Genomic DNA, 15,171 nt, shown 5'->3' on the forward strand with positions numbered 1-15,171 from the left:
TTCCCCGCAGCAGGTGAGTCAGTATCAGGCACCGCAACGTATGGGTTTCGGAGGGTTAGCCTCTCTAAGGAGCAGCGTGTCGTGTGATGCGAGTAGTGGAGACACGTTGACAGGCCTCATACTTCAAGATAACGCCGGTTCCTTCCCATGAATAACAATGTGTCAGCCTCGCCAAGTGAAATCAATCATTCACCGGGAAGAGATGAGTAAGGAGGGGTCATACCAGCGTCTTCACGGAGCGGATCGATCCTTCCCCGTATCCCGTCTTCACCCCCCCCCCAGGAAATAGAATGCTTCGGAACTCGCTGAAAACCTGGAACTTCAATTATTTGCCGTTTCCCAACGAGGCTTTTAGAAGTTAATTCCGCACGGATATCAATCTCCAGCAGCGAGGGGGCTGCCACCGACAATTACCCCATCCAACAAGAGACCTGAGAGCTATACTCACTGAACCCTACCTGCAGACAACAGCCATTTACCCCGGCAGATCGGCCCCCATCTAGTCTCCTGCCGTGAAGACTCAAACCTTTATCAGTCTCGTTTGGAGCCATATGTCTAATGTCTATCCCATGCAGGTTTACATTCCCTCGCTGTTTTACCCTCTACCACTTCTGCTGGGAGGCTTTTCCACTCGTCCACCTCTGTCAGTGAAGTAACCTTTTCCTAGGATCACATCGAAGCCCCAGATCCTCTCATTTTAGACTGTGGCCTCCGGATCCTCCTTAGTACTTCTTGTAATATTTCAGTTGCATCCTCTCTGTTTTCTCGTCTCTCCTCCAAGCTATAGATGATTGAAAGGTCGGTTACCACGTCATCTCACTTACTGGTTCAACCGCTCATCACAATACGGTCACCGGTTTGCAGAGGGGTAACTCCGTGCCCCTTTGGCCACCTAAAACCAGACGTTCCGACACTCACCACCTGGGACAATATTCTGGTCTACAGCAGCTGCTGGGGCAGGTCCAACACGGGCCGAGTCCTCCACCAATAACCTAAGAGAGAATATACAGGTGTATTATTAAAGAACGGCGGCCCTGATACGTCGTATCCCTGCCAATGGTTACAGAGCATCACTCGTGACAGCGACACGACACAAGAGGAGACGCATAATAAAATCTGTGGGTATTACTACAAAAAAAGTTCAGTTATTTGGAGAGAATTGAGCATTATTGGCAAAAAACTAAACGGAAATAGCTGGCACTATTTTAATGCTGCTTTGATTGGCAGAGATCCGGATGATGTCATACATTCTCAGATTAGGCAACCTATATGGTGACATCATCGGCTTTCTCAATGACATGACCTGGTCTATCCAATCAGATTTTGTACGGCTATCCTGCTTTATCTGTGTGTAAATATTAGGGCTGGATACATTGTTTCTTTAGCTCTTTTTAATGGCTTTTTTATCAGAAACACGGCTGAAATGGCACATTAGCTCCTAGTTAAATACCCCATCATCCAATCAGGGCTAATTGCGATCTTTCACTCATTTTAATTCTGGTTCCCGATTAATTTTCCTCGTTAACGCCTGGATTTTATTACGCTTATTGCTCTGCGAGCTGAACCGATTCTGTGAACAATTACATTTTCTTTTCTCCAACGTGACATTAACCTTCTCCTCGCAAGGAGTCTCGTACGAGACAATTATCCGGAGTCTCCGCACAGAAAGCAAAGGAGGGTTACGGAGGGGTCAGAAAACGCTTTTCGTTCTCCAACAGGGCCAGGGTGAATACAAAGGGGAAAAAAGATTTGGGTCGTTTTACTCTGCGATGGAGAAGGAGACGGAATGGGGGCCAAACATGAAAGCTGCAAAGGTCTAAATCACCGAGTGATGTCCAGTCTGGGTGGGGAGCGCGTGGCAATAATCTCTACGGGAAGACGTTACTTCCCATAGATTCGGTGGGGTCTTATCTACTCGATACCTGTATGAATCTGCCAAGTGCATGCTTTTGTAAAAAACTGGGCTACCGAGTTCCCATCCAAGTTTAACTATTATATATTAGGGGGGATCCAGCCATACAGACGCCATGACACCCGTGTGGGATGGTTGGGTGGACTCCGCGTTCTGGACGGTTGAGCTCGAGCCTCATGAACACGCCATAGACTTTCAGAGATGATTCAGGCGCCTCCTTCCACACATTTCTCTCCTGTATGACATCATCACGCAGGTTCCCCGTCCCAGCTGCGTAACGTTGTATTTGCCCGCGTTGAACTTCATCTGACGTTGTCTCGTCTCGCATGATTTTGTCTACCTGTTCGCATTCCCTATGATTGATGAGCACGCTGTTAGACACGCAGAGGACGGGGCTTCAAGGTCCCTCACGAATAACCCGAAACGCGATGCCTGCTCAGAAACACCGAGCTTTTTGCCGAATGAACGGAGAGAGGAGATAAAACCGCGCCGGCCTCGGTATGCGTTGGAGAGCCCGTTCTCACACTGATTATTACTACACAGCTATCTTCTCTTTAAGATGCATCTCCTCGGGCAGGCGCTACGGAATTCTGTGCCAGGATAAAGCTGGCGCGGCGCCCGCAGGATATTGGCACGCAGATCCCAATTAAGATGATAAATCCCGTTAACATCTGCGTGCCAAGCACAGCGACACGAAAGCCGAGGATCATTCCAGAAGATGAAGACCATGAGAAGAGACAAAACCAAGGATGTATCTATGTGCCACTGATACCCACGCCGGGGTAAACTAACATTTCTCACAGCTCATCAGAATAACAAATTAAGAAGGCTTCCGAACGGAAAGATGTCTATAACGGCGCGTGCGAAAAACCCCAGAATGGTGTTATTTTCCAAAAAAACATAAAACCTTCAGGAATGTATTCCTCGTGCCCCCAAATAACATCCCAGTTAAAAGGAGAGGTATCGGGGGCCTGCTTTGGATGCTATCTGGGAGAGAATATTTAGCGGAAAAATAGAACTAATTTAGACCTTGTATTTTTTTTAAAAAAAATGAAAATTTTTAAAAACACCCGAAACCCAAAATGTCTCGGCCCCTGAAAAATAACGATTCACTGGCAGATGTCCACCCGGTGTACAGCGCCACAGATATGAAGGCGCTATATAAAACAAATTATAATAATAATAATACATTTTACTAGAAAAAGCAAAAAGTGCGCGATTATGTTATGCTGTGTAGACGGAGAATGTATCAATTTACTATGTTACATTTATCTACAGGTATACAAATGAAGGGTTAATCAGACTGAGGCACCCACAGATACCCCCCTGACTGGGTCCGTTGTGGGCGCATATTGCTCCCAGCAGGGTACATTTAGGAGGTATTAGTAACCTCTGTGCGGAGCTGCAAAGTGCAATCTGCCCCATAGAAGGGTATTAAGGGGAGATGCACCAACAAGCGGTAATAAACCGGACACGGCTCCTTACGAAAAATTACTGCAGTTTTTTCTGAAATAATACTGCAGTTTTTTGGACATGAAAAAACTGCAATACTGCACTTTTACTGCAGTATTACTGCACATTTACTGGAGTTTTACTGCACATTTACTGCAGTTTTACTGCATTTGTACTTCACTGTACTGCCGTTTTACTGCAGTTATTGTTGTAAGGAAGTACAAATGCAATAAAGTTGCAGTACATTGAAGTAAAACTGTAGGTTTGCAACATGACGTATGAATGCAGTAATACTGCAGTAAAAGTGCAGTATTGCAGTTTTTTCATGTCCAAAAAACTGCAGTATTACTTCAGAAAAAACTGCAGTAATTTTTTGTAAGGGATATAGCTGGATTGTGAGGTAATTTTAAGACATATTTCCCCCTTTCTGCCCCATTTGTGCCACACACAGTACCTCCGCCAGCACTGCCAGCCGCCAGAATCTCCTCAGCCCTGCCAGCCGCCAGAATCTCCTCAGCCCTGCCAGCCACCAGAATCTCCTCAGCCCCGCCAGCCGCCAGAATCTCCTCAGCCCCGCCAGCCGCCAGGATTTCCTCAGCCCCGCCAGCCGTCAGGATCTCCTCAGCCCTGCCAGCCGCCAGAATCTCCTCAGCCCCGCCAGCCGCCAGAATCTCCTCAGCCCCGCCAGCCGCCAGAATCTCCTCAGCTCCTAAGGTAATGGGTCGGCTGGGGATATTGGGCGGGGGGGGTGACTGGTGTGAAAGAAGGCGTTAAAGCCCCAGCCCCGACCTATGTGTAATTAATAGCCCCAAATTCCATGGACTTTTTTTAATCTGATGATGTAATAAATGCAATGACTTCACTGGGTTTTCAGAAATCAAATGATTTTCATGTATTATCCTAGCAAGGCTACAAATACACCGAGGATCTAGAACAGACCCCGCAAATACAACCCCCCAACCAGGGTGGACTAAATCACATATTGGCTTCAGGATATATGAATTTGCCAGGAATTTAGGGGTTCAGATCGATAACGAATGGCCAGCAAAATAGTCTTTTTTTAGATGCTGTGAACTTTGGGTGTCAGGCGGTGAAAATGGATCATTTATGTACAATTTTGAAAATTGTGGGTTTCTAAGTGTCGCCCCCTGGTGTTCAGTTTTTATTTCTTGAAATTTCCCCCTTTTTTTTTTTAGCTGTAACGATAATTTTCTGGATTTATTTGGATGTGTCGGATAAGGTGGCCAGTGGCCAATCTGTCTTCGTAGCTGGGAAAAAAATAGTTTTTTAAAATGTTTTATTATAAAAAAAGAAAATTATGTACCTTTGGTTGATGTCTCGGCTCTCTTGGAGATTCTGAGGTGTAAATAAAGTCTCAACGCTCCTAAACTTCCTTTCTCTTGTTTCTTCAAACAGATGCGGAGGAATTGCCTGGAAATAACATCAATTGGATCAAGCGACATCGGCATCCCCACCGGACGAGGACCACGCGTGATCCAAGTACGTCCCGCTTCACGTGATCCTGTAACCTCGACGCATCGTCTTACCTCCAAGTAAGTTAAGACTCGAGACTGTGAATGAACTCACAATGTATTGGTTATAAAAACATGTGGATCAGGGGTCTCCAAACCGTGGCCCTCCAGCTGTTGCAGGACATCATCTCTCATAATGCCCTCTCGGCTCAGAGGCTGGCAGAGGAACATGGGGGATGTAGTCCTGCAACAGCTGGAGGTCTGCAGTTTGGAGACCCCTCATCTAGAGAGATCATTTCAGACATCATCATGTACACTCAGGTCATCATCATGACAAGTCAGGTCACCAAAAGGACGCTGTTTCTTATGTATCACGCGGTGGAAAATCTGTAGCAAGTAAACTGAAGAGGTGAACCTCTTCCATGTTGGATCCAGACCAGGGGTGTCCAACCTGCGGCCCTCCGGCTGCTGCAGGACTACATCTCCCATACTCCTCAGTCAGCCCCTTAGCTGAAAGAGCATTATGGGAGATGTAGTCCTGCAGCAGCTGGAGGGCCGCAGGTTGGACACCCCTGATTTAGACTGGGAAGCTTTGCTTCTCCTATAATTTTAGCTACTGTTGTGTGATGGGCGTTCAGGGTTTGAGTTAAACTGGGGAGGAACGTGATCAGCCGCTAATGCCCAGCGGTTCCCAAATACTGAACCCAACAGAGTGTTGGCCAAACATTGACTTCTTGGCTTTAGAAGCCCAGGCTGTGGCAAAGCCTGGCTTTATTTCGTAGACGTGTCAAACTGTCCACAAGCCGCCGAGAAAGCCTGCGGAGTCTCTCTCCACGCAAGTAATTATTACGGGGACGCTGACACACATCAGAATAGAAACCGGCGGTTGTATCCGCACCAACACTTCCGCTACCGAGGCGAATACAACCAGGGACCGATGTCTGCCTGTCTCACGAGAGAGGGCCAGAAATTGGAATACAAAGAAAAACTTTATTGTTGTAACGACTTCCCATCACAAGCGAAATAAATACAACACCTAGACATGCAGCGCGTGGATAAAACGGATTAACGTCGAAAACGTCACTGATATGTTGGGGTAAAAGAATCACCGATCACTGATGAGGAGCATGGTGATCTCCGGGGGCGAAGGTCCTCGGCAATCTGAAGCCAAATGTTTGGAATTAAAACCAAATTCTAATTTATTTTAAATCCACTTGGCCTTTAGCTGAATAAAAAACCTCAAAAAATAATACAGAGCTAACAGGTTGCCCGACATGCGGCTCTGTCTTTCTCTTAGCAACCGACGACTAATAATGTGCTAAAAGCTTCCTGTTATAAAACTTATAATTCATATCAGCCGATCTGATGATTAATAGCTAAAAAAAATGATTCTAGTTCTAAGAAAAACTCATATTTTGTTGCACTGGTTGACATAACACAATTAAAAAATTCCCCCCCCCCCGCATGCATGCTTTTTCGACAACGCTAAATGATATTGTATAGTTGTAGCATTTTATTATTATTTTTGACCCATAATGCTCCAGCACCTTGTACAACACAGCACCGCTTTGTAACACTGGGGGGGGGGCGCTATACACCCCCCTCTGTATATTTTGCAGGTCGTTGTCTTTGAGAAGCTGTAATGAGATTACGGAGTATGACCTTCAAGTTCTAAAACGGCTTCAGCTGTAATCTAAGGATTATTAGTTAGCCTCATTACAACACGGAGAGCGCGCCGGTACATGCCGCGAGCATTGGTGTATCGTGTAAATGAAGATTAAGGGCCACACGTGTTTGAGATGAGTTCACATGTTGCTAGAATCTGCATTTCTCTGGCTGATGGAGTGAAATGGCTGCATGGACAGTCTTTATGGTATTGTTCGGCCGGCGCCCGCTCCACTACTTCTTCTCTTTTAGTTTCTCCTTGACTTTCTGAGGCTCGAACTGAATCAGACGAAGGATTTCTTTGTTGTTCATGATTCCTTCGATAAATTCCCCTTCGGAGAGTTTATCTGGGGGAAACAAAATGAAAGGCGTATTAATTCTGGCGTTCCACCACCGTTCCTCCATTTTTAAAGCTCGGACTTCGGTAAAAGTCATCTTAGAATTACGGGAAACCAAACCTAATGGAAAGCTAAGTGCCTTTCGTTAGTCAATGAGATTAATTCACGTAGCGGTGAGTTACATTGAGATTCACAAACTATGCTGATCACCAAGGTCACACACGGTTCATTATTTAGTGAATACGCCCTACTTACGCTCTACATTGTAGTCTTGGAGACTCGTAACATTAAACTCACATTCTATTTGTTGTTATTGTTTTGCATGGTGGTTATGGTGAGATTCTTGGTGGTCTTCACCAAGTAGATGACCTTTTTTAAGGGCAATGGGGATGGAAAGGTCTCCTGCTGAAGGACGTCATGGTCGCTCTGATCCATGCGATCCTCGGAGCTTACTGCGCCCGGTCATCAGTGAGCAAGGGACCTCGGCATGCCCAACATTGAATGACACAAAATCTGGGGGGACCTGAGAGTTTTAGAAACGCAGGACCTTCTAGAAAAAACATTTGATTGCTTGGCTTTTCTTTCAACGCGTAATAAATTGTCTAACTAGGCTGCCGAATTGGCCATAATTGGTCTGACCTAAGACATGGGCCTGAGCTGAACTTATTAACTTGTCGTATTGTGCTCACCGTTGTCCTTCTTTCCAAAGAAATCCCATATTTTGTTAGTTCTCCTCTCTGGGGTATTTTCGTCATCTGGCAGGGACTTCTGGTCTTCCGCAGTAATCATTTTGAATATTGCCTGGAAGAAAGCGTCCATTTATCACACGGTTAACGAGATGCACAGTGAAATATCGCAAGCACCGAGCAGGCATTAAATCCAGCGATGACACGTCGTCACCGGGTATTAAACCAGACGGAGCGTCCCCGTAACCGGCCGCAAAAGCTGCGCTCAGTCCGCTGGGCGACGCGAATGATAAATGGTGAAAGGATAAAATAGGAAAATGACTGAAACGGGGAAAATCCTGCTTTATGGCCCATTGTGTTTGATTAATCGTCTTCTCCTGGTTAAACAACTACCGTCGGCCCCCTGTAATGTATGCCGGCACCCAGGCTTCTAATAGGGGCTTCACAACGCGGAACAGATTTAAAGCGTCAGCCTCTATTATTCAAAAAGTCATTTTCTGAAATAATCTTAGATGTAAATATATCATTTGAGCCGAGCCGGATAAACCGGGTAACCGCGGTTTCTGAGACGATAGACGTGCGCTGCTTCGTATTATCTGCCGTGTAAAAAATATTGTGTGGACCCCCTCAGTGTCTGCTGTCTATGACCAATTTCTTAAGAATATAAAACGCACCAAACTTTTAGAAAACACGCGTTTCTGGACCTAATCCCTGACTTTATTCGGGGAGATGTAAAAATGTTAAAATTCTTAATTTACAAAAAGAGTCTTTTCTCACAATGTTGCGGTACATGGATGGTACGTGTCCAAGTTATGTTTTTGGAGATTTGTTAGAAACCCTTATTCTCCTTGTTCAGGCGGCTTGTAGGGAAGTGGGTGAAATGTATGGGTCAGACATGGTATATTTTGATTGTTTTACCCCCCCCCCCATGCTTTATAAGAGTCGAATAAATCTGGTATAAAAGGCTTCAGGATTTCTACTAATGATAATTGAACATGGCGCGCTAGCAGACGGAATACCGCTTCCTTACATCCTTTCTGTGCCAGGGGAATATGTATTCTGTAGATTATCGGGGAATAAATCGGGACATAAAGAGATCCCGCCGGTGACTCTCAGTGGATCTTTTTGGAAGTCATCGCTACTTAGTAATTAATTGCACAATGCTGAGAGCGAAGGCAGAAGGGGGCATCGTAAATGGGGAGCATTGACTGTAGAAAGGAGAAAATGGCGACAGCCATGGAGGGAGCCTTGAGTGGAGAAACCATATGGAAGACGCCAAAGGACAAGGTGGAATGGACAGAGCTTCAGAGCAGATAGGAAAGGATCGGACTTCATGATAAACTGTCTGAAACCTACAGCACTAGAGGATAATTCGAGATATGAGGGTCGAAGGATGGTTTGGCCAACAAAAAGAATGAGATTGCTACATTGTAACACAAAATAGCACCCGGGTTATCACCTTCTAATTTCCACCTCTCCGTAAACCCACCACATGTAGTCGAGCGTCATATTTCTTTGGCCTTTTACAGTCCCGACGCATTTAGCGTAATCCGTCTGACATAATGCTGAATTACACAGAATAAATACAGTATTTCACTAAAAAGTTCTTATTATTCATGGATAAATCGTAGGAATCCAAGGAAACCCGGTGAGTTGATCGTTTTCTGGCTCCCATGAATTTGTCAAAGAGAAAAATGTGGGATATAAAGCAAGAAACGGCATTTTCCATTTGGAAATAGCAAGAGATGGCAAAGCTAAATATTCTTCTTAAATCAAACCCAAATATTAAAATGTTCTTATGTTAAGTAGACTATAAACCAAAAAAAAAAACAGGAAAATGAGTGGAAATATAAAACTTTGCCACTCGATTAATGCAGACTTGGTGCTTTATGGCTAGCGGGACCCGGGTGATTTACTGCAGAAGCCATGAATTAATTAAATGCTTAACTCCCAGGGAAATACGTTATATAATTATATAGAAGAGTGACGTAAAAAGGCAATATTTTTGACTCCCGTAATGCTTTCTTAATCACTTAAGCTCATTTTGTGAGCGCTGCGTACAGGAACTGAAATGCAATTCCAATGATGCGCCATATTTGTAAATCTTTAACTTTTTTATGAGATCTCTGTCAACCTTTTTTTGAGAAAAAAAAAATATAAGTGTTATTGTGACCTAGTTCTGTGTTTCCAGCCTAAGAAAATCCACCTGTATTTTAAAAATTCTAAAAGAACAGCTGAATTATTTTTTTATATATATATACTTTATGGAAGAACAGTAATACAAAAATGTTTGTATTACATATAATTTTTTTGCTTTTTTCCTGTATTTTTCCGCTTAATTTTGTTATTTTGTTTGGTGCATCACCTATTTCCTCTATAACCCTCATGTTTTTGTTGTACCCCAAGCCGTAGATCCTAACGTTGACAGTATGCACCCTAGTAGATGTTTGTGACCTCGTCATCGTAAGGCGCATGTGTTGACCTTCACCACGTTTTCCTAGATGCAGCCATGTTCTACCATGTCGAGTTGAGGCTACTGAAACCTATCTCGTTACTTCCGTGTACCCTTTACTCCTCTCTAGAGAATTAGCGACAGTTTTTAGACTGCCTGAGGATATATCCTGTGCTTGTGAGATGTAAAAGAGGTTGAATACCCTACCGTGATGATTTCAAGCACTTCTGGTTTACTGATAGTCCCATTCCCGTCGACATCGTATAGAGAAAAAGCCCACTCCAGTTTCTGGTTGGTCTTTCCAGATGACGTCATATGAAGGGCGATCATGTATTCCTTAAAGTCCAAAGTGCCGTCGTTGTTGGCATCAAAGCTTCTAAAAACATGTTGAGCGTAAGCTTTGGGATCGGCGTCCGGGAAGAATTTCGAATAAATACCCTCAAACTGCTTTTTGGAGATCCTGCCGGTGGGACATTCTTTCAGGAAAGACTGGTACCAAGTGCACAGCTCCTCTTGGGTAAACTTGGTGTTCAGCTGAAGTTCCTCCAGAATCTCCTTAGAAAGAGCCCCGCTTTTGCTGTTCCCCATGTTGACTACGGTTCAAATTTTATTTACTAAAGGTTTCAAAAACCTATATTGCCCTACACTACAGCGCTCAAGGAGGCAATGACAAAGAGATTCTGCACACGGTAAATCCAGATAAGGCGTTTTTAGGATTACAAAGGTTTAGACGTCACTCGGTGGCTGATGTTCACTTTGTGATACCGCAGGACTCGAGCGTTCAAATTAGTTCATTAATAATGTGAATCCAATCGCAATGTGGCGTAGAAGTAGATGAGTTTTGTGCTGATTCGGTAAAAACATGATGTATCTTTGTGAATAGATACTGATATATCCTCCATGATTGGCTTAGTTTTAATTTCGAATCTATACCATGTAAGAATTTTATTTCGATTATAGTTTAATATTCTGTGATTCATTCCGAGGGTTAATCTTGGTGTGACCCAATGGCTCTTTGGTGGCCCTCGAGACTTCCCGCAAACTCCCTAAGCAATGTAACCCCACATATACTAGAACGGACCACCCTTCTGATATGGGATAGCGTTTTATGTCCATGGGAAAAAAAAGGGTTAATACTATTTAATATTTTGCAGCAGCCGTAAGGTCCTCTTGTGGTGATGAATTCCTCGTTGTCCTCAAATGACCAGGACGGCAAAGGCCGTGTGTCCCAGATACGAGAGCTGGTCCCGTACGAGTTACCGCGAGTTCCAATCACCTCTGCATCTCTAAGTCCGCGTATAAAAATACTTCTCCGGGTGTTTTAAATCCACTTCCGTAAACAGGCATCGGTGGCCTGGCGTAAGACTTTCCTCCTACTGTAAACCCGATCGATCTCGCGCACTCACAGGAGCGTTAAACAATGAAGCGGGCTGTTATTTCCAATGTCGACGTTTCCATGTCGTGTAGAGCTGGGGGGGGGGTATAAGATGAAAATACATGCCTCTGTATCCCGTCCATTAGAAATATGTTTTATCCGTCTCCATAAAGAAATGTTATTTATTCCCAATAAATGTAAAAATATTTCAGACCAGCCGTGGAAGAAGCCAAGAAAGGATCCAAGCACGCTTGCTCGCTAGATTCGTCAAGACTTTTTTCCACGCCTCTGCTTGAACGTGGCAGGGAGTCTACTTCATTATCGTCCTTTTCTTTGAAACTCAAACTATAGTTACAATGTATTCAGGGAACAAATTCCATCCAAAGTTAGGATTTTTTTTTTTCATTTTTTTTATAGCCAGCTTTTAAACGTATCTTTCGCAACCAAAATCAAAGCAAATCATGCCTCCCGTGATTGTGTGTAATGACGTCTAATCTTAGAAGAATATTTTATTGTTGCCTTGGTTCTGCGGCTACGCAGGAATGCGTTATAAATGCGAATTGGCTTTACCTTTTCCCAAGATAAGTAATTACAGCTCGTCAGACAGCCTTCACGTTTGTGTATATAATAAAAACATCACAAACTCCCCCGTTCCTCTGCCGGCTCAGGCTCTTCATTTTAAACGATGTGATTTTTATTTTTTTCCTAAGTTTTTATATATATTTTATTTTTTTTCCGCCTGCTTATTTCATTGCTTCTACTTCGTAATAATTCCGGGATACTATGGTGATTGTTTGCGAGGGGTCACAGTTTATCCCCGCCGATAACGTTATGTGATATCCAAACAAAAAGATATTCTCTTACATTTTCGATAATTACTGAAGTTCTACGGCGCCGCATATTTTTATATTATATTTTCCTCTAAAATCTGTTAAGGTTTTAATACCAGAATAACATTTTTTTTAAAAAAAATCACAGAAACCTTTTCTTTTCGGAGCGAACCTTCCAGCCTATCGGCAGCTTCGCCTGGCGTCATGTGACCCGGTCTGCAATTTAAAATTCCAGAAGGTAAAACGTAGCCGGACGCCGCGATCTGGTGGTTTTACTCTCTGTTGGTAAAGATTGAATTTAGGGGGTAATTTACTCAAATTGCAATCTTTCTAATGGCTGAATTCCTCTCAGCCACAAAAGGCACTTGGCAGCTAATCAGCTTAGGTCTCTTTCTGTGCGGCATTAAGATTTAATTCGACTTTAACAAATACAATAAGGCCGCTCGGATTACCTCGCCATCTGCGTTTTGAGGTCACTGAAATAATATATACATCCCTCTAATGCCTCCTCTCACTACCAGGTCTCTTTTTTTAACCGAGATTTATTTTGCTACTCGATGGATCTTCCAGCAGTTAAATTGTCAGCAAACGCGTGCAAAGTATAAATAACTTTTATAGGCTGAAATTACCGTTTATGCATAAAGAAAGACTCTTCACTTAGCGTGGCTACGTCACCAATTAGACTTAAAATGCACTTTAAGCAAACCATTAATAGTTTTTCAGCTATTTGTTATTAATTAGGGACTAATAAGCCCTTAATAATTATTAGTCCTGAGCACCTCTCTTCTCTTGACTGGCCATCTGCCCCCTGGTGGGTCGGTGGACCAAAGGGCCACTACTGCCGCTCCAGTGACAGATCGGGTCCAACAGTGTGCTCCCTAGAGCTGGATATGCACAGCGCATGCTGCGAGAGGGTAAGAGCGGGACATGCGCGTAGAAGCTGGCAGGGGCACTTCGTTATGTCTGATCTGGCCCTGACGCTCGCTGTTACCCAATCCTCGGAACTCTCTAGGTTTCACCCGGAGTCTCTGGATGAAGCCCCATTTTCTTGGGTCTTCGGGTCACTCTGTGTCCAGGCCGTGCCCTCTCTCCGCCCATTTCCCCTCCAACGCCCAAGCAATTCTTTATCTGGGGATCGCACTGGCCCTTGTGTGGCCAATGTGCCCCACCCATCTTTGTGACTAGCCCCCCCCCTCCCCCACTAAGCTGCTTCCCCAAAAGCTGCAAGGCTCCGGGTAGCCTGACCTGTGACCTTCCCCGGTATGTAGTTACCACGAGGCGCACGTGAAAAAAACGCGGATGTGCCTACTTTCACATTAAAATACCTCCGCTTCTGAACCATGTGACTGTCTCAAAAATAATAAATTATACAGCTTTTTGTATAACAATGCTTTATTTTAGGCCATGTTTTAGGCTATTTACCCTGCCATGTTTTAGGCTACCCTGCCATGTTTTCGGCTATTTACCCTGCCATGTTTTCGGCTATTTACCCTGCCATGTTTTCGGCTATTTACCCTGCCATGTTTTAGGCTATTTACCCTGCCGTGTTTTAGGCTATTTACCCTGCCGTGTTTTAGGCTATTTACCCTGCCGTGTTTTAGGCTATTTACTCTGCCATGTTTTAGGCTATTTACCCTGCTGTGTTTTAGGCTATTTACCCTGCCGTGTTTTAGGCTATTTACCCTGCCATGTTTTAGGCTACCCTGCCATGTTTTAGGCTATTTACCCTGCCATGTTTTAGGCTATTTACCCTGCCGTGTTTTAGGCTATTTACCCTGCCGTGTTTTAGGCTACCCTGCCATGTTTTAGGCTATTTACCCTGCCATGTTTTAGGCTATTTACCCTGCCGTGTTTTAGGCTATTTACCCTGCCATGTTTTAGGCTACCCTGCCATGTTTTAGGCTATTTACCCTGCCATGTTTTAGGCTATTTACCCTGCCATGTTTTAGGCTATTTACCCTGCCGTGTTTTAGGCTATTTACCCTGCCATGTTTTAGGCTATTTACCCGGCCATGTTTTAGGCTATTTACCCTGCCGTGTTTTAGGCTATTTACCCTGCCGTGTTTTAGGCTATTTACCCTGCCGTGTTTTGGGCTATTTAACCTGCCGTGTTTTAGGCTATTTACCCTGCCGTGTTTTAGGCTATGACATCCCTGTGATGTAAGTAAATTAAAAAACCATTAACAAACCCTTAATGATAGAATGCAGACGATTCGTTATAACCCCGTTTCCATGGCGCTGATTGGTGATTTGAAAGGCGTGATTAATATAGATTCCCTTTGTTAAAAGTCTCCATCCCGACGAGCTTTTAAAACACTATTAGTTGTTTATTGAAACGTCTTTATCAATAAAAACCCAAATGACCGCCGTTTATTTTTAGCGCATTTTAATAAAAAACGATTATATGCACGTGTGCAAAATTTACGGACGCCATCTTTCATTGTATCGCGGATCAGAAAGGAGATTAATTGGCGATAAATCTTATCCTCTGCGATGTCAAAGACGATGCAATTTTATTTGTAAAACGCAGAAAAAAAAGTTACTGGAGGGAAACGTAAAAAATATAATGTAGATTTTTTTTTTTGTATTATATTACAAATTCCTCAGCTTTAATAACATATTTTATGCACCAACCTCATTGATATAAAAAAATCAAAGCCAGTAATTTACATTTTTATATACATATTATTTCCTTGCTGCAAAAAGTTGTATATATTTTAAATATACTACTGAATAATACAATTCATGAAAAAAAGAGTATTTTCAAAGTCTGTGCTCCTAATACCCTCAGCCAGCATCCCGTAATGATAAAAGAATTTCCTGAAATCCAGGGCTTTTACAATTTTTAACCCATTGTTTCAAAATAGTTTTTTCCATATATTCTAAAAGTATGTATTTATTATAAAAGCATAAACAGTGTCTGAATAAACCATAAAATGTTACTTTATTTCATATTCTGTGTATCTGATTTAGTAAACTTTTGGGCTAA

The 15,171-nt window shown here is 43.4% G+C and overlaps 1 protein-coding gene across 1 annotated transcript; it reads right to left on the bottom strand.

Moving 5' to 3' along the window:
- Positions 1-6,356: 6,356 nt before the first annotated feature.
- Positions 6,357-10,645, bottom strand: RCVRN (recoverin). Its single transcript, XM_053453481.1, has 3 exons — positions 10,185-10,645; positions 7,529-7,640; positions 6,357-6,848 (listed from the first exon to the last, which is right to left on the bottom strand). Exons 1-3 carry the CDS (start codon positions 10,563-10,565, stop codon positions 6,736-6,738), a joined length of 606 nt encoding a protein of 201 aa, XP_053309456.1. The 5' UTR covers positions 10,566-10,645; the 3' UTR covers positions 6,357-6,735.
- Between the last annotated feature and the right edge of the window lie 4,526 nt (positions 10,646-15,171).

Source organism: Spea bombifrons, chromosome 13 (genome assembly GCF_027358695.1).
Source record: "Spea bombifrons isolate aSpeBom1 chromosome 13, aSpeBom1.2.pri, whole genome shotgun sequence".
NCBI lineage: Eukaryota > Metazoa > Chordata > Amphibia > Anura > Pelobatidae > Spea > Spea bombifrons.